Consider the following 20,131-nt stretch of genomic DNA (forward strand, 5'->3'; position numbering starts at 1 on the left):
AAGCTATTAAATACTTCATGCCTGTAAATACTTCAAGGTTACTAAAAAATCCAATTTTTAAAGTAAAATCTTGCTGAAGGTTTTAGTTTAAAAGGACTTTGAAGGTTCTCTGGGATTTTTTTGAAGTTACTTCTCATACTTTTCCAGGGCCTTTTCCATCGGCAGTGACTCTTTCACCATAACTGTTTTCAGGTATTTGTCTTGAGGCTTATTTCTCCATCCAAGAAGAACAGGTCTCTGATACTCACAAAGCTGCAGTTGCCCTTAGGACAATTCCCTTTATTAGAATGAAAGCATTTTAAAATCAATTGCAGTTAAGCAAACAGTGCAAGAGCTGGTCAGTAGCTGAATTAGGTGGAACTTTTATCTGTTTACATGAAATAAAGTTCTTCAAGGCCCACATATATAAAATTATGTTTTAAAAGAAATAAAAATATGAGGTTTTTTAATTTCTGATAATTTCTTACTGTAGGTGTTTTTTTCATTAGTTATTACAAACAATGTTTCAGGAACTAATAGGTAAGTAAAGGACCTGATGGTTGACTTAAGTTGTCCCGTTTTGAAGTACATGAATAGAATCAGTAAAATGTGCATGAATTAGCTGAACTAATTGTTGAATGGTAAAATAAAAATGACGACTCAAAAGTCAGAATATATTGACAGCCTGAATAAAGTATTCCTCTGGATCACTTTCACATACACATGCTCAAAAATCCATGGAAAATTTAGTTGCCCTTTGCCTGATATTTTAGATATGCTCTCATAGTTGAATATTAAAAATATTTTTCAGTGGACAACAGATGAAGACTTAACTGAAGCAGTTCATTCACTGGGGGTAAATGACATTTTGGAGATAAAATTTTTTGAAAATCGTGCTAATGGCCAGTCTAAAGGGTAAGAACTTGTCATTTTTTTTTTTTCTATGTGTGGACTGAGGTTTGGGAGAGGAATGAGTTCTCATTTTTCATAATTGTCAGTCTTTGAACTGCTCATCTTAGCTTACTGATCCAGAAATGATTTGGCATATAATTTCATACTAATGACTTGAATTTCAGGTATAAATTGTTGTGATGGTATTGCGTGTCTCATTATTTTGTGAGTTAAAGCTTATTTGTCATCTTTATTTAAGACTGTTCCTAGATTTTTAGTTGGTGTGGTGGTGATGCTTGTTTTTCTTCAGTGTAAATGCTATTCCCCCAGCCTTCATTATTAAATCTTTCTTTACCTCTTTATTTTCCATTAACTATTTAAAGTAAGTGCTTGAGCCCATTTTTCACTGACAGCATAAATTCCACTGCATGAATGTGCCTTTCTGTCTCTTTGGCAGCAACGAGTACACAGTGTATGCTTAATAACTTGGTCATATGAATTCATTATGTAGTCTGTTGATACTACATCAAAAAGCTGCCTTTGTTGTGATAAATTTTGATGTATCTTGTACTTGCTCTTTGGTATCCTTCTTTTATGTCGTAGGATAAATTATTCTGTCTGTTCTGAAAACTGGACTAAAAACTGTGAGACATTTTCTGTGTCTAGTTGGTCAAGTATCCTTTTGCTTACTCTGTGTCATCTTTTTCATGATACGTCAGGATGTCAGAAATGAGCAAATTGTGGTGTAATTTGTTTTGTTTCCTTTCAGGTTTGCCCTTGTGGGTGTGGGATCGGAAGCATCCTCCAAAAAGTTGATGGATTTGTTGCCTAAAAGAGAATTGCATGGGCAGAATCCTGTTGTAACCCCGTGTAATAAACAGTTTCTGAGTCAATTTGAAATGCAGTCTAGGAAAAGTAAGCTTTTCTTAAGTGCTGTCTTGAAAAAGCAGAAAAAGTAGAGTGGCAGATTTTTAGTGCAGCATCTTATAATTTCTACACAGTTTAAAATACCCATAAAATACTTAAAGTCCAGATGAATGAAGTTGTATCTTTGTTTAAAGGAACCACTTCATACACTGAAGAGCTGCTGCATTCTGAGAAAAGGTGCTTTGTGCAGCTCTTGTCTAAATAGCTGGATATGCTTTCTCAATTTCTTGTGGGTGTAATTTAAAAAGTACAAATCACAGGAACATTTAGAAATTTAACATTTGTAGACAAAGTGGACTAAATTCTGATATGTGGATGGTCTGTATTTATGATAGAACAGGGAAGAGAGGTTCCATGCTGTACTTTAGCACCATGTCTTGTGTTTCCCAGTGTGGCCTTGGGCTTCATTGAAGGAAGGACTGGCAGTCTCTCCAGATCCTCTTCCTTTAATATGAGGCATAGTATTTTAGCAAAGGATGTTTTCTTCCCCAAATGCATTGGGTTTGTGTACAGGGAGCAAGTTTGTGCTCACAAGGCCATGCTTTAGCTTTGTATGAAACTTTAGACGGACTGTTGAAATACTTTGACCTGTTTTGATCTATGTAATGGAATTTTTGCTTTTCCATTGCAGCCACACAATCTGGCCAGATGTCTGGGGAGGGTAAAGCTGGTCCCCCAGGAGGAAGCTCGAGAGCAGCATTTCCACCTAGTAATAGAGGTCGGGGCCGTTTTCCAGGTGCCATTCCAGGTGGAGACAGATTCCCTGGACCGGCAGGGCCAGGAGGGCCACCACCGCCTTTCCCAGGTAAAATTATGCATATATGGAGTTCCAGTCTTACTTGTATTTCAATGGGGTTTACGTACTTGGGAAATGATAAGGATCAAGGCAATTCAATAATGAGCCATAAGCAGTGTTCACAGCTAGATTGTAGGATTTGACTGTTCCTTTGTTGATATTCAATAGAAAGTTGTACCTAGTAAATTTGGTAGCAAGACAAGAGCTTTTTTAGATACATTCTTTATGTTATGTCAATAAACATATTTAAGTATGAAAAAAAATTAAAATAGATGACGTTAGCAAGCAGATTTGGTTTTAGTGTAGTCTGGTTGAGATTTTCTGATTTACTGTATGTGCTGAGAATGCCTGTGTTGCAGAGTGTAAGTAATTAAGTAACTAATTTCCTTATTTTACTACACGTTTGCACATGATCAGAAATTCAGCTTTGATTCATTCCCACTGACAGGTCAGTTAGTAGGCACTTAAAACACCAGAAGTTTGAAGAGGAGGTCTTGCTGTTTAGTTAAATCTCTGATACAGAAGAAATATGTTAAACAGTTAGGTTTATTAGGTAATTAGGTATTAAAACATCATTGCAGTGATAATCCTTTTTCAGCCAACATATTTTTTAGTAAATGTCATTCAGATTGTCTACTGACAGTCCAAAGGACATAGTCAAATTGAAAAAAACAGAAATGAGAATCTAAAAGAAGATTTGGGTACTGCATTTACATTACTTTCTCCAGTACAGCTTTTCCCATATTATTAGTATGTATTTTATCTTGAGACCCATATGAAAGACTAACTGCAGTAAGATGCAGTGTTTTCTAGCTTTTGTGATCTTGTGGGTTTTGGAAATAACAGCAGGTGACTAAATAATTTGAGGAGGGGAATTGTCAGTGTTCAAGATAAAGTTATTTTTCTGATATCTCTAGATACCTAGTATCAATAGATACAGACAAGTTAAAACTTTTCTAAGCTACTGGACCTAGAGCAGAAGCACGTCTTGAATGTGTTGCACGGTATTCAGGGATGGAGGCTTGGTTTCTTTTTTGTCATTTTTAAGAATAAAAAAATGGAAGAATTTTTAAAAAATTACTTCTTTGTGTTTATTCACTCAGTTTTGTTTGTTTTGTTTGTTTGTTTTGTTTTGTTTTTTTATTTTAGCTGGACAAACTCCCCCACGTCCACCCTTAGGTCCTCCAGGCCCACCAGGCCCACCAGGCCCTCCACCTCCTGGTCAGGTCCTCCCACCTCCATTAGCTGGACCTCCTAATCGTGGTGATCGTCCACCACCACCAGTTCTGTTTCCAGGACAACCTTTTGGTCAGCCTCCACTTGGGCCACTTCCTCCAGGCCCTCCACCACCAGTTCCAGGCTATGGGCCACCACCAGGTCCACCACCACCTCAGCAGGGTCCACCTCCACCTCCGGGTCCATTTCCCCCTCGTCCGCCTGGCCCTCTTGGGCCACCCCTGACTCTTGCTCCACCTCCACATCTCCCTGGGCCACCGCCAGGTGCTCCACCACCAGCACCACATGTGAATCCAGCTTTCTTCCCCCCGCCTGCCAATAGTGGCATACCTACTTCAGACAGCCGTGGCCCACCTCCGACAGATCCATATGGCCGGCCTCCACCATATGACAGAGGTGACTATGGGCCACCTGGAAGGTGAGTTCTTTTTGTCTAATGTGTTTGTGTAGCAGATTTTACTCCTCTTGTGGAAGCATTTGATTTTTCCCTTTTAATGCAAATGGTAGGAAAAATCAGAAGTAGAGCCAGAAGGGATCCCACCAATCTTGTAGTTTGCCCTTTTAACTTCTCCAAGGGAATAAATCTGAGAAACATGTTTGCAGCAGGAGGAAAATCCTAAAATGCAACACCAGTAATCTAACATCCCTTTTCAGCTCTGAACTGTTTGTCTTCACTGTATTTGGCAGTGTCATCATTCCATATGTTCTACATGTAAGCTTATATATCACTTCCTATGCAGCAGCTTCTGATTGTGCTTCTGTCTTAACTTGAAATTCTGACTTTTACCTGTATCATCGTGCTTTGCAGGCTGCCTTGTAAGAATGCTCTGGAGTTTTCTTTTTTGAATATGTGCATATGTTGAGGTCACACCAAGCTCACACCATTGTCATCTTTCAGCAGCATTGCTTGTCCCTTTTTTCTTCGGGATTTACTTAGAACTTAGTGTTTGTCTTAAAAGCCGGGTGTGAATTTGCTGCAAGACTTTTACCTTCCTTTCCTATCAAGATGTTTCTGCTCATTTGGTGCAATCTTGCTGTGTTTGTAGCAGTGGCTTTTCCTGTGGTTAATCCTATCTGTGACAGAGTTCTTAAGTCCTGGACTTGACTTGTCAAGTTTTTCACATCTTGTTTGAAACATCTTTTTCATCTGTGATTTCAAGCGTCTCTGTCTTGCTGCTGTTTCTTGATTTTCGCCATATTTGTATTTGTAAAAAGTTTTGGCATAAATTGTAAGAGAGACCATTTTACATAGTTAGATTTGAATTTTTCAGTAGTAATTTTACTGCTAGCATGAGAGACACTTTTCTGGCTTAAAATGTTTCCTGCAAAGATGATGTGCTTTGATTCTTTTTTTACCACAAAGTTTAAAACCCAAGCATTTGTACATGTGATGTTCATACAAAAAAACCCTATAGAAATTCAAGAATTTGGCTTAATTGCCTGAAATATAAGACTATAAGGTGTTGGGTGTTTTTTGATGGACAAAATCAAGGTTGTCTGCAGTTTATAGAATGTCTGGGGAGGGGAGTGGGAATAGGACAGTATAACTTACTGTCCAGTATTTTCATTAATAATGTTGAAGCTATCATCCATAACTATTTAAATTGTCATTAATTATATATCATAGGCGTTTCACTGGAAATAACATGTCCATAAGAGAAAAATTACATATTCCATTCTATGGGAGGCACACGAAAAATAATACTCAAAACTCAGGGAGGTATGAATTTTTAGACATTTCCTCTTATGCTAAACTGGCTATAGGATCTTGTTCCACTTCTTGCAATTAAGAGGATAGCATTGCTTATTATTCTGCATTTTCTTTCTACCAGAAGAACTAACACTGTTCTAGAAATATCAAGCAGTGGGCCAGTTTGACAGTCTCAGCATTTATCTCTTAACACATTTCTCCAAATTTTCTATGTGACACGGAGACTGGCTAATAGGACACTGCAAAACTTGGGAAAATTAAGGTTTACTTCTGTTACTTTGCAAACCCTGTATAGGTAGCTGATAATTGAAGTGATATGAGTATGAGGATTCTGCTTTATTGCTTCCTCCTTACTGTGACTAGTAGGGAGATTAAATTGGAGTACCTTGAACTTGACCAGAAATTTAAAAAAAAAAAAAATCTGCTGTAAAATGCTGACATATCATTCAGAAAATTGGGTGTTTTAAAGATGATAACTATATTTCTTTTCAAAAAGTTACAGCATTCTGGTCTTAGTTAAGGTCTGGGAAACAGGATCATATAGTTCTGATTCCAGTATTGTTATGAAAATTTTCTCTAATTTTGCTCAAAGCTGCATTGCCTATGTACATGTATTTCCACATCCATTCAGTTGGGAATATCTGTTTATGTACCTTCAAGGATTTTATGAAAATTGTAGATATTTGTCAAGCACAATAATGAGTGCTGCTGAATATTTGAAATAGATGGGATGAACAACAACAACAAAAAAGTCTATTTATACAGCAATGTCTTAATTTTTTTGGGGGATTTTTTTTTGTTGGTTTGTTGGGGTTTTTTGGGGGTTTGTTTATTTGTTTGTTTTTAAGCTTTCAGGATTTTATACTGTAACAGTGGTCCTTAACAAAAACCAAAATCAAACCCAGATCCTGCTTTCTTTTCTGTTTGTCACTGCTTAAAGTTGCAAACTTGGATTGTTGAAATTGCAATGATAGCTTTTGAAGTTCTCCTTAGCCTTTTAAATACTAGTTTTATTGCTTGCAGAGAAATGGATGCTGCGAGGACACCTCTCAGTGAAGCAGAATTTGAAGAAATCATGAATAGAAATAGGGCGATCTCAAGCAGTGCCATTTCGAGAGCTGTATCAGATGCCAGTGCTGGTTAGTAAAAATTAATATGTTTACTGTTCTACCCAAGTAAAAAGAAGTTTATAGGTTAGTTGTTGGGTTTTTTTTTAATTAGGAATCTGAAGGGCCTGAAGCCACATTTTCCTGGTAAGGTGCTGAACTTACCACTGATTTTGTGCCGGGCTTCAGTTAGTCTCTGAGAAAAACTTCTGAGTACTGATCTGAACAGTATTTTAATATTTGGTGCTACAGTTGATTATCTAGATGGCTGTTTAACAGAGTATACTCAAAGTGGTGTAATACTGTTACATATAATTTGCATAATTAATTTTAATTTGCATAATTTTCTGATCCTGATCTTACATCATTTTCAGGGGACTATGGAAGTGCGATAGAGACCTTGGTAACTGCAATTTCCTTAATCAAACAGTCCAAAGTATCTGCAGATGATCGCTGCAAAGTACTTATTAGCTCTCTTCAGGACTGCCTTCATGGAATTGAGTCCAAGTCTTACGGTTCTGGATCCAGGTAAAACTTTCCTCTTCCATTTGCTCTTAAGAAAGAGAAGGTGTAGTGCAGGACTAGTTTAAAGAGAAGGAACTAAGGTGTGTAAGAAGATAGTGATTTGTTGAGTTGCGCAGGAAATATGTGAAGGTGTTGGAGTCCAGGACATCCCCTTGGATGGCCTGAGACCTGAGAAAAGAAATTTGAGCCCTGGACGGGGGGTATGAAGCCGGTCCAAGAGGCTCGGAAACCTCGGCACAGAGTCCAAAAAAACACCGAGTTTAATTTTAATCCATAAGAACAGCTTCCAACATTACAAAAGAAATTGCAAACCACCGAGATGTGAAAATAGTAGTTTAACACAGTAGACAATATAGAATTCAGTAGTTTTAGAATTTATAGAATAGAAGTAAAGGGAGACAAGATGATGGAATTTGGGTGGTACCTCATGTACTTCTTCTTCCTCGTCCTCCATCTTTTAGAGTAATGATGGCACAAAGTAGTTAAAGTAAATTAGGGCAAAGTAAAAATATCACTTTTAGTGTGGGCACTGGGCATTGGCACAAAATAATAAATAACCAATACGTAGTTATCTGTATAAATATTAGAAAACACCCCCTGGGGTGGGCAGTCGCCTCGTGTCCCAGCTGCTGTCCAAACCTCGGCTGGGAGCAGAAAAAATTCTAAGATATCGAATAATAAACAACACAAGAAACCTGAAAACAAACCTTGAGAACTCTGCTTTTTCACACCGACGCGACTCAGGGCTTTTAGAGGGCCAAGGACTTTAAACCACCTAAATCTCGGGTGAGGGAAAACCCCCCGTCATGAAGGGACCAAATAAGGCTTTCCTGAACGTAGGAAGGCTGCCTTTTAATTAACCCACTTTTCAAAATTGATCTGACTACCTGCAGCTTAACTCTTTATTTAGTGGTTTTGGCCTGTATTTTCCATATGCAGATTAGCAGCTATGTTGTAATGATGCTTTGAGATGTGGTGCACTTCCCCCAGCTGATTTCAGTCATCCTCCATTCTGAGTGTGTACTCTGACTCTTCCTTGCTACGTTAGAAAGTGGATGCCTGTAACTGAGTTCTTAGCCATCACTGTTACACCAGGTTCTTCTAAGTTATATACAAAAGTATACCTGCATCACAATGAACAGATCTTTCCCTCATACCTTGGTCAAATTTATACTCCTAAGCAGAGTACAAAACTGGGATGGGGATGGACAAGTATTTTGAAGAAAAAGTTAATGAAGTAATTTCTTTTAGAAGACGTGAGCGATCCAGAGAGAGGGACCACAGTAGGTCACGAGAAAAAAGCAGGCGCCACAAATCACGTAGTCGGGATCGTCACGATGACTATTACCGGGAAAGAAGCCGTGAGAGAGAGAGGCATCGTGATCGTGACAGAGATCGTGACAGAGAACGAGACAGAGAGAGGGAATATCGTCACCGTTAAAGAAGGTGAGCATTTCTGTCATGTTCTTGGACTTTACTGACTTACTAAAAGTAACTGCTCTAGGTTTGAGATTATTTATACCGTTCATGTATACATTATTGACACCTTTCTGTACTTAAATAATCCTGCAGTATGTACTGAATCACTTTCTTCTTGCAGCACCTGACATCAACATAGGTAAGTAACAACAGGTAACTGGTCTTGGGAGGGAGCAAGTATTTGTACAATTATCTTCTACATTCTGCATGCTGCTTCTTTTATTTTTGGCTGATAATAGTGTTCCCAGTTTTCATGAAATGTGAACTACTTCTTCAAAAGGCAGTAAGTCAGACTGTTCTCTTTGTAATCTTAAAAGATTATATGAATTTCACAGTTTTATTTCTTAACTGTATTTAAAAATACTAATTTTGTATTTAAAAATATACTTCTGTAAGGACTGCATTATTTAGCCCTTCATAGATTGTGTGTGGATTAATTCAATGTCCATACAGTTATTGTCCTTGCACAGGTATGGTGGTGATTTTGTGGGGTTTTGGTATTTGTGGGTTTCGTTGATTTGTTTTGTGTTGGTTTTGTTTTTGTTTTGGTTTTTTTTGCTGGTGAGTTTTAGTCAAATTCAGGAAGTATAACCGGATTTTGCTCTTTGTTTTATGAAATGTGTCTTAGTATCTTCTGTGTTCTAGCTAAATCCAGATATTAACCTTCAGTAAGATTTATTATGATTCGTTGCCCACCACCCAGATTTTTCAGTCCGTCCCCTTTCTGGTAGTAAAGTCATTTTCTGAAGACTAGCAAACAAATGTATGACAGTAGAATTGATTCTTTTCTGGTTGTTCACAAACTAATACACTCTTTTATTTCATGTATCTGAAGTCCTGTATGCATCAGATGTCTAGACAGCTAGAGTAGCATGCTAAACAATGATTTTTTTTTTATGTACTGCTTTAAAATACATAGAAATGTTCACATTATATAATAGACCATTTTGAGGGTTTGGAATTAAAGCCACTCATGATTCTTTATATTTGACAATTGGAAAAAAAGAACAACCCTACCTAATAATGACTCCCTAGTGGTCTTTTCCCTTTTAGAAAGAACTTCCACTACATCTGCACTGAAATTGAAGCTTGTAGACGTGCCTGTCTGCCCAGCTTCCATTTCTTACATTCAACCTCAGATTTAGTTTCCAGATCTGCATGTGTTTTTTATTCATGGAGGTTCATTTATAGATGTAACAGAGCAAAACTTTAAAAAGTCAAATAAAATTAAAGTAATATAGTCCTAAGTGAAAATACAGTTCTGTATGTGTTAAATGTCAATTTTTCAATGAGGCTTTTTGTATCACTGACACTACTTGGGGAGGGAACAAATTTTGATAGTGAACGCTCTAGTGTATTCAGAATTAAGTGGGATGTTGTCTCAGGTTCATATACCAGCAAGGAACACAAAAAGAAATAACTGACCTAGAGAAGGGGAGTAAAAGGCTTATATAGGAAGGTGAAACATGGCAGCTGAAATAAAGTTGGCAGTATTTTTCAGTTAATGCCACTTTTTGCCATTAAAAATGGATTGGTAGAAGTATTTCTGGAATTTAGTTAAAATATCAACTCTGGTTCTTAATTGTAAAATAAGTGAGGGCAAAAATACAGATGTGACAAAAGTAAATGTAATTTCTTTTATTGAACTGGGTTTTTTACCTTTTATAATAACTGCATATTTTTGATATTTGCAAATAATTGTTACTAACAAAGGTAACCATTGAGCTGAGTAATGGATGCATTTTCAGAGTGTTTTCCTTCTGGTGGAGATGAGCAAACCATACTAAAAATTGTTAATAACCTGGAATGAAAGAGAATTTTTTTAACCCGTGGCATAGTTTACTAATCTGCCTTTAATTTTGGTGTATTTAGTGTTTGTTGTGCACGTAGATACAGATTTACTGTGCCAAGTACAGATTTTCTACTCTCTTACCCCAAGAATATATATCAAACAGCATTAGGTTGCATTTTGTAATTTCTGAAGCAGAACTTACACTGAGGCTGTTCAGTCTCAGTTCAGGTGGGAATTGTATTTGTGAGATCCTTCAGCTTTGTTGTGTGCTGGGGCTTCTCTTTTCTTTCAAAAGGGTGTCTTGGCAAGATTCCCTTGTGCAAAGAAAATAGGTCCTGAGAACTTGATTTAAATGGCAAATTTAGTATACTATATGTAAATGAAAGCATTTGCTATTTTTTTAAGTTAAGTTGTAAACATTTTGTCTTGTTGCTGTCTTAATGAAGAAGAGCTTTACTGTAGTTTTGTTTTTAATATATTTATACATGCACACATATAAAAGAAACAGTTATCTCCTGGTTTGTATGTTTCATTATCACGAAGATGTATGTTCCCATACATTTTTTGTTTCATTTTTTACATTGAATAATATTCATAAACTGATTTCACACTCAGTCATTTAATAAATATCAACAGTGCTGAAACGAGTTATTCCCCATGTTAGTGTGTTTTGCCAGAAAACATGAAGTTGCTTCTGTGCCTGCACCCTGTGAATGGCACCTATATTTCTCCTTACTGTGTACCTATAGTCATGACTGTGATACTGTACTGGCATTTTTTCCAAAGTGTTACACGTCTAGTTCAGAAGGATTCTAAGGGTCCATTGTGATAACTTCTGTAAATAGTGAAATTCAGTTTGTACTGTATTACATTTATAGAGATGGGTTAAATTGGAATAACTTACGAAATATGTTTTTAACGGTAAAACTCTAAAAAGTTTAGTTGTACCGTATGTGGTGTTTACACTTCTGTTTGTACACTTAATGATTTAAACTTAAATTATTGCAAGATTTTTGTGCCTTCACTTGAGTAAGACTTCCTGTACATTGACAGTCCATACTCCTGAATTACCATAAACTGAATGCTTCCTTGGAACATCTTGCCTTTGCTCACAGAAAGCCTGTAAATATAGAAAATAACAATGCAATTAAGACAAATCTCTAATCTGGATTAGTCAATAAAACTGAGAACCCAATAGAATGGCACTTAGAAGAATTAACAGCGAAATTAATGTGTACAAACAGAACAGAAATGTAAGCTCATCAGCATGAGTCCTGACTTACTAGGAAGGATTTTTTTTAACTGATAATCAGTAATGTATTTCTAGGTGATACATTGTCCCAATTTTAATCTGTCTGAATTTCTATAACTGCTGAATGTCAAGTTTTTCATTTTATGTTTTTGTTACTGGGTTGATGGATTATTTCCTATTTAAACTGGATTTGGATTGAATTGCAAAGACAAAACCACAACATTGTAACAGTTGATGTGTATGTAGACTTTGTACTTCATATTTCATGTTTATTCTTTGATTTTTTTCTGCTCTCAAACCACTGTAAGCAAAATAATTTGCAGTCTGAGGCTCATAATGCTTCTTCAAAAACTGCTCTCAGATCACTCTGAAATTACTTTCAGCATTCGAATGATTCCAGAAGTAACATTGTTGGAATTTTTTGTGTTAGTAGGAAGGGAAATGGTACTGATGGCTTACATGGTATTCATTATATTTTTGCTTCTCTAAGTTGGAACGGTCCTGTAACTTTGCTAATAACCACTTAAACATCAAGTGAAGTATGAAATTAGCCTTTTAAGAAACCTTGTCATGAATTGGCAAATGCCTGGTTTTAATAGGCTATTTTAATAATAAGCTTCTAGTTAATATTAAGTGAATCGTGATACTGTTATTCAAGACCTGGGTTTATATACCTGTCTAGAATTGTATCAGGTCTTAGTATTAAGCTATTATGAATATTGTTTACCTAATCTCTTTTTTTTTTTTTTAACTGTGTGTTTTATATGTGGCTGGCACTATTCTTCTGTATTTAGTATTCACCAGAGAACTAATGCTTTGTGCATCTGATTCAGTATTTGAAATCCAACATAGCATGACAGAGGCAAGCAGAACCACTGGTTTATGTGCTTCTTAAAGTCTGTTTTACCATTACTCTGGTGCTTTGCAGAAACATAGAGTTTGTCTGTTAATGTTCAGTGACGAACCTGAATTTCTTGAGGGTGAAACAGGGATTAAAAAAATTAATGGAATATCTTATGCTACTTATTTTCAAATGCGTAACTTTTATTACTTTTTTCCAATTAATATGTTGCTGTAATTTTACACTTCTGAGGTGTCTTTAGACACATTGTATTTTTTTGTTCCTCATATCCTGGGCTTTTTTATTTGTGAATTCATTAGTTATGACAGATTTGATCTGTGTGAAAAGTTCCCCAAGAAAGTTTTAGGCATATGGAACACAGAAGTAAAAATGTTGGTTTGATGCAATGTTCTTCAAAGAATGAAAAAATTCACTTTTTTACTTTTGCTCATTGTGGTTTGAGAACTAAGATTTCTTTTTACCAAAAAAAAAAAAAAAAGGAGACACATGAGAGATCTTCATTTTTATGTTTTGCCGTGGCAGCTTGATCTACCTTTTTGTGTCTTTCTCATATATTAATGTGAAAAATACTTGGCAATAATTAATATCTTTTTAATTTGTAAACTAAAGATTGAATTTTTCTGAACGCACCTCTCTGTTCATCAGTTAGTTTTGGTGAATAGACAGGCTGGGATAATAAAAGATACCTGACAAATGAAATTAGTTTAGGAAGATTTTCCCCCATGTAAAATTTATACAGTTGTGAAATTGCTGTTGTGTTGATCTTAAATTATACACTAAGGCTGAACAAAGACAGCAGGTAAGTACACTCATAATAGGAAGGGGGAACAGGCAGCAAATGTGAGAAGGTGCTAGTGCTGACAAAAATAGTCTGTGTGTGTATGGTGGACAGAACAGAACCACGTGTATCTCTGCTTACATGCTGGAAGACAAATAGGAAGCCAAGCTTGAAATTCCTTCTTTCTCACTATGTTATAGCTAAAGCATCAGAATATTTGGGGTATTTTGTGATGTTCTGGAATGTAGGTTAAATTAAAAAGAAATCTTTGGCTTTTAAGCTGATACTTTCTGTGGGATTTTTGGTTTGTGTATTTCTTTTTCTTCATGTATAGAATAAAATAAAGGAGAATTACATGAAGTAATTCATAGGAGCTTCTAGGATATAATAACAAATGTGTATCGTGCATTTTACTGAAATGTGAACGTGTGAGATTGAAATTCAATCTCATGAAAATAAACTACTATAATAAAACTTGATGGGTATATGTATATACAGCTTTAAAATTGCTGTAGAAATTTCAAAATTTTAAAGGCTGTTTAAAGCTTTTATGTAAATATTTGGATAATTGGAATTAAAGGGAAAAAATAGAGCTCCTATTGCAAGATGCTTTTGATATATAGATATAAGAAATCTATTGGGGTTTTGTTGTAAATGTGTCTTTGTGGGTAAAAAAGTGCTCAAGTTGCATCTTGCACAAATACAGAAATGTTTGATCACTCAAGTTCTGGAATTTCATTTGTGAAATGTTCTGGCATAAACCCCTAACTTCTAAAAAGCAAAATTTCTTTTCAACACCTAAGTCTGAAATTTGGATAGAGTTGGTAAATTTTGGTAGGAATGCTGAGAAACTGATTGCTGTATGGTGTTAAACTGTACGAATATAACACGTCCTTGAGACAGATAGTTTATGTATGAGCTTGAGGCAGATGGAAAGATGCCAAGAAATACTGACTAGAGATTTAATTTTTTAGAAGTTTTTTGTTGCTTCAATATTCTACTTGCTTGTAGAATACTGAAAAGGGCTGAGCACACAGGTATAATCCATACAGATTTACTTGTTTTTGGAACCACAAGGGTTTCCAGTTCTGCCAAGACAAAAGTGTCGGAATACTTGGAACCACTTTGTGTGCACCACTTTGGATTTTACTTGGTCATGTTTTTAAAAATGAAAGCTCAGTGTGGTGCTGACCATCTTAAGAGCCCTATACCAAAAAGCGTTAATCCTAAATCCACTTTATTGTGCATTCTTCAGAGTTCCTGTAGTTCTATAAGTACCTTTACAAATATAGCAAATTATTCCCAGGAACTGAAGCTTTCTTATGGTAGTATTATAAATCGTATATAGGGCACTTTGGATCTGTTAACTGTTGCCATAGACATAATAAAGATCCATAATTCTGACTGCAGCAATTGTATGATGAGAGCAGCAAATTCTGATGTGCAGTCTCACAGCTGTCAGGTACTGACTTTCTCCACTAGAAAACTGAGATTCTCTCCTGTCTGTGCTAACTTAGCTCACAACTCCAACCGTATTTTTCTTGTGGAGGTAGCACTTTGTCACTTTGCTACTAATTAATTTCAAAAGTACACAACTCCTATGGAAACATTGGCCTCTGGGGAAGGAACTTCCCCAAAAGTAGTTACTTGTTGATGCATTCAGGACTTGGGAACAAAATCTGTGAATAGGAGAAGAAATTTCACTTTCTGATTTGGATTACTTTATATGTATACTGTAGTGTATAGGGTCTACTTGGTTATACTTTGGATTTTTTCTTAAAGTTACTGTTAACAGTCATTTTGAGGAAATGAAGAAAATATTTGCAGTTTTAGTTTCCCCAGCTTTGAAATTACTGTACTAGTAGAAGAATATTTGACAGCTGTGTACTGTTGCACATTCATGAAATTGCTTCTCTAAATGTCTTGGTTTTCAGATTAATAATTTAATATGTTGGGTTTTTAAAATAATTTGATTGAAACTATTTTGAACTTGTTGAATGTTGAAATTGTGAATTATTAATTAAATTAAGATAGCTAATTGTTTTGTAATGGAATTCAACTGAAAATCCAGTGTATGGAATTATACCATCCCAAGTATTTTGTGAACTCTTACAGTAATTAACTTTGAATTGTGTCATTCCCTGATTTGCCAAAATAGATGAGAATAGGACGTAGGGCTTGGGGTTTTTTCAAGGGCAAGTAGGTGAGGAAACCTGCAAATCTGCATTGTATGAATTGAAAAGTGGGTTCTTGTGCATAACTTCAAGTGTGTATTTTTCGAGATGAACCCCATCCAGCTTGCCACTAGTCTTTTGAAGTACTGGTGTCAGATTCTGTGTGCTTTTAAATGTTACTGAGCTGCGAGCCATCCACTTCATTATACAATCAATTAATTACTTAAATGTCAAACCAGCTTAAAACTTATGTAAGTGGGCAGGTAAAAAATGTAAAAATCTAATTGTGGTAAAATTACTTTAAATTCTTGTTCAGTTACTCTTGCAGAATGCATACTTTAGGAAGTGTTCTATATAAATTTTACAGTCAGTCACAGAAGCAATAGCTATTTCTTTCTTTATTATCAATACTTTAACTGTGAAGTTTATATTCTTTCAACTTTGTTGTACAACAACGCTAATCTTATTTTTAATTACTGTATTAGAAAACAACTTCAAATGAGTAGCTACTGCTTCTGGGTGTTTTGTGTTAGTTAACATCATGGTGAAGTAGATGCACAAGTTGTGTATGTATAGATAAGCCAACAATTTTCTGTGTGTTTTGGGGACTAGCAAAATCTACATCACAAATTTTGACACATTACAGCTGAAGGAAGAGGAACAGCGTGCAAGACAAGATACATTCTTCAAGGAAAGATGCTTGTCCGGCAGTTTGCTTCATGTGATTGAACTGAGCCTGTAAGGATTCATGGATAATATGAACAGGAATAGATCTGAATAAAGCAAATCTGCATACATGGTAACCAGTAGCTCTTTTACTTTTTTATGTTGCTTAACTGTTTTATTTGAGGGAAACCTGTGTGATTTAAACCTTATAGCTTTTGCAACTTTATTACTGGTTATATACATTTGGCAATTATAATGTGCAAGCAATTGAAGAAAGTCAAGTAAATGCTTGTTTTTATAGTAGTTTGTTCATGTTAAACTGTTCATATAATGTCTGTACACAGCACCACTGATTACAGTAGATGTAGTGTTGTAATAAACTGTTTAATGGGGCTGATGTGTAAAGCTGTTCAAGTTATTTGATGTTTACACCTCAGGGAAAGTCATGTGTTCAGCAATATTTAAAGATAATGTTACAATGAAAACACTGATGCTGTCTTCAAAAACATCGCAATAGTTCTTGCATATGCCTCAACCTAATCTTGCATTCAGCGAGTTAAACGTACTAATGTTGCGCTCTCCCACTCAATTTTGATACAAAAATAGGTGGTTACGTAAAACCTTTAATTCTGTTTCGCTTTTTAGTAGTGTTTTACCTAGGTGGCTTGTGAATTTGCTAAATTGACTTATAAAACTGTAAAAACTGCAGCTCTCTGTGGTCAGTTGTTCTGAGGAGATACAGTCCCACATCTGTGATTTTTAGCACACTGAAAATTTTGTCTCTCATACAGCCTTGATCCTGATTGACACTACAGTTAATATAAACTTAAACTGTTCATATGAACTTAAACTGCCCATAATAAGGAGTAGATAGGTTAGGTTTAAAACACCCAAAATCCTGCAGTTGTTTACAGTTTTATAGTAATAGTGCTTGTGTGTGTTCCCTGTCCACCCCCAAGGCTGTAGCAGTCTGTACATAGTTGTATATTAGAAATGTGCCAGAAGAAACAAGATGTTACCATTTTTATGACTTCGTGGGTTTGGTATTTTTTTAACACTTTGGGATTTATTCACACATGCATATAAAAAAGAAGGTACATTTGTATGTCCTTGTTCACCAGTGGGCAATATTTAAATGTCTTAGCAAAAAATGGCACTGATTAAATTTGTCAGATGAGGTTTTGTAAATTTACCTAAAAACAAATTGATGGAGCACTCAGTGAAAGTAGGCGTCAAATTAAAGAATTTGTTTCAAATTTCATCAAGTGTGGAATGCAAACAAATAGAAATTTCATAAACGCTGCAAAAGCTTCATTGCCATCAGCCTTGTTCAAGGGCTCGCTTGTAGTCTATTGTAAAGCGTTATGTAACAGACATACTCTTGGAGTCGTCAGTTGTTCAAATAGCTGCACTTCATGTTTTAAGTTAAGTTTCAAGACCTCAGATGGCTTTAAGAGGCAACTCTTTGAAGCCTCTTGATTTCTTTTTTACCAGTTTTGAAGATTTTACAGGTGACTTAAAATGTTACTATGTTCAGGAAAGCATTTAAATCTGTTTGGTTTTCCAGAGCATATAAAGCATGTGCTTACATTTCATAGATTTCAAGGAATGTAAACATATACTTTAAGTGTCGTATTTGCATACATGACTGATTTTTATGCTTTACTGAGTTGGGATCCGTAGCTTGTGCAACAACAAAAGTTTTGCATAAGCCTGAAATGCTCTAATATTTTTGGCACCTGCTATTCAACCAGGTTTCCTGCAGCCAGGTTGATGCTGTTGGACTTGGCTACAGCTTCAGATTTGCCCCTTTTCCTTTTTTTCTTAAATTCTGTACCTCAGTTCCTCACGCATGGGATCACTGGTGTTTATTGAACTATTTGCTACTGAGAAGATATTTCACATGTTTGTTTAATCCTGTTTGAAAATGAAAACTGCCTTTAAAAGTTTTGTAAAACTGAAAGTTGTATCAAGCAAGTCATGAATCACTTCCTGCTTTTTTTTTTTGTGAATAGGTATTGGTTACAAACAATACTGTTGTAACTTTTCTTTTCTTTACTTAAAAACATTGTTTACTACTGCGTGTAATAAGTTTAAGGAAGAAATTACCTGCCTGTAGCAGTTTAATGGGGAAATAGCTAATACTGGAAAAGCAGCAGGTAAGTAATGTTCCATTGCATAGATTTTAAAATAAAAAAGGTAACGTTACAAGCATTTTATGTAGGAACTGATATTTTAATCCACATTGAAATAGATTTGAGACTGTTGTTCTTTTTACAATAGAGTGTAATTTCTCACTCACATATTTCCATTGCTGGCAATGGAAATAGCAGGAAGAGAATAGCAGGGGTTAAATAACATATGTTAAACAGAATGACCATTGTGACCTGAGAGGTGAGATCCCTGTATAAAGCCTGTTATTAACATTATATCTGCCTGTTCTCCAAATTCTTAGTTTTAACTGATAAATGTACTGTGTAGCAATTTAGATAATATTCTCTTGTTGTGAGCTTCCTTTGTTAGATTTTTTTTATAAAACAAAAAATGTACAGAAAAAAATCCAAAGACCCTGATAGACACCAAAAAGGAATATGCCTAATGTACATCATGTATAACTGGATCTGTAGTAGAATTTTTACTGAGTCTTGGTTTACTAAAGGTTCCTGCAGTTTCCTGTGCACATGCAGGAAATGGCATTTTGGAAGCTTGCTGACTGGTGGTGATGCCATGATGGCTACTGCTGTTTAATATTCATTCAGTTTTATTTCATTTCCTTTTGCTGATGAAAGGATGAAATAATCTGTGAGGAAATACTTAATTTCTTTTCAAATATTGAGTTTATAAGTATCATTGAAAAATACTATCTTAAGGCTATGTCCTTTATCTTGAAAGAGAAAACTAACAAGTAGTGACTTAGGGGTGGTGGTGCTTTACCAACAGAACATATTTTGGTGGTTTGTTTCTTAGAAGTAGAAGGTGTTTTTTTTAAAGTAAATTTTTTACAGGACTGTATGTTTTGACAGGTCAAAGTACTTAAGAAGAAGAAATTTTGGAAACTGTACAGTCTTTTTTTCCTCAGTCCCTTTTTGCTTTCTGTGCCAATAATTTTTGTTCTGATTACATTTTGAAAAATGTTTGTCAGAACTTCAAATTTTTATTTACAGTGTGGCTTATAAGCTTGGATAGCTGTTTGGTTTTTGTGTTAAACAAGATTTTTTTATTAAATTTAGACATCAGCTTTTTTCTTTACAGACTGAGTACTTTCTGGTTTTGTTCCTTTGAAATTGGTGAGGCTTAGTTTTTCTAACTGTATTTTTTTACCTGATTGTTTAGTTGCATACCCAAACCCTTGTAAATGTTTTTCCTAGTTGTACGTGGATAATTGGAGATTTAAATGTTGTATATACTTGTCATCTGTGTTTCTAGTAAAATACATGGCATTCTTTGTAGAAATACTTAATTCCTGATTTTCTTTCCTTATCCAATTGCTCTTTGTGTACAGGTTAAACAGATATTGCTCCCATTTTTATTCATAGAATTTTATACATAACCTGTTAAAATCGTCTTTGGTTCTTGTGTGAACTGAGATTCAGCCTTAAATTTCCTAATACAATGCTCATTAAGATACTGTCAGTCATGTAGATTTAAATATAAAACATGCACATTTAGGATCGGTACTCTTCAGAGTTCTGAGACACTACATTGCTTCTGCATTGAAATATAAACCCTTCTAGGTTTTAGAGAAGGGAAGTGCAGGTCAGTGTTCATATAAAAAATGAATTAATTTGAATTCCTTCCAAAATAACAACTGTAACATAGAAAAGAAGCAATGTGGATTCGGTTGAGATTCAAATTATTTTGGTAATTAACTGCACAGGTCTTGAACATAATGGTTGCAGCATGCTGATGAATCATGATGTTTAAGCAGAAATACTGTCTCTTGCAATTATGCCTTGC

At 35.4% G+C, this 20,131-nt stretch overlaps 1 protein-coding gene across 5 annotated transcripts in view; it reads left to right on the plus strand.

The window, feature by feature from the left end:
* CPSF6 (cleavage and polyadenylation specific factor 6) overlaps positions 1–18,309 on the plus strand; it is a 29,335-nt gene extending 11,026 nt beyond the window's left edge. The window contains exons 3-11 of one of the 5 annotated variants that reach the window (XM_066319141.1): positions 791–894; positions 1,640–1,785; positions 2,429–2,602; positions 3,743–4,247; positions 5,457–5,549; positions 6,564–6,679; positions 7,021–7,174; positions 8,423–8,617; positions 16,155–18,309. In XM_066319141.1, coding sequence (XP_066175238.1) covers positions 791–894; positions 1,640–1,785; positions 2,429–2,602; positions 3,743–4,247; positions 5,457–5,549; positions 6,564–6,679; positions 7,021–7,174; positions 8,423–8,612 — 1,482 coding nt within the window. In that variant the 3' untranslated portion in view covers positions 8,613–8,617; positions 16,155–18,309. Of the gene's footprint in view, positions 1–790; positions 895–1,639; positions 1,786–2,428; positions 2,603–3,742; positions 4,248–5,456; positions 5,550–6,563; positions 6,680–7,020; positions 7,175–8,422; positions 8,618–8,771; positions 13,699–16,154 lie in introns of those variants that run through there. The other 4 variants (XM_066319143.1, XM_066319142.1, XM_066319144.1 and 1 more) reach the window with 4 other exon arrangements.
* Positions 18,310–20,131: the final 1,822 nt, after the last annotated feature.

Source organism: Sylvia atricapilla, chromosome 5, assembly GCF_009819655.1.
Source record: "Sylvia atricapilla isolate bSylAtr1 chromosome 5, bSylAtr1.pri, whole genome shotgun sequence".
In the NCBI taxonomy this organism is placed as follows: domain Eukaryota; kingdom Metazoa; phylum Chordata; class Aves; order Passeriformes; family Sylviidae; genus Sylvia; species Sylvia atricapilla.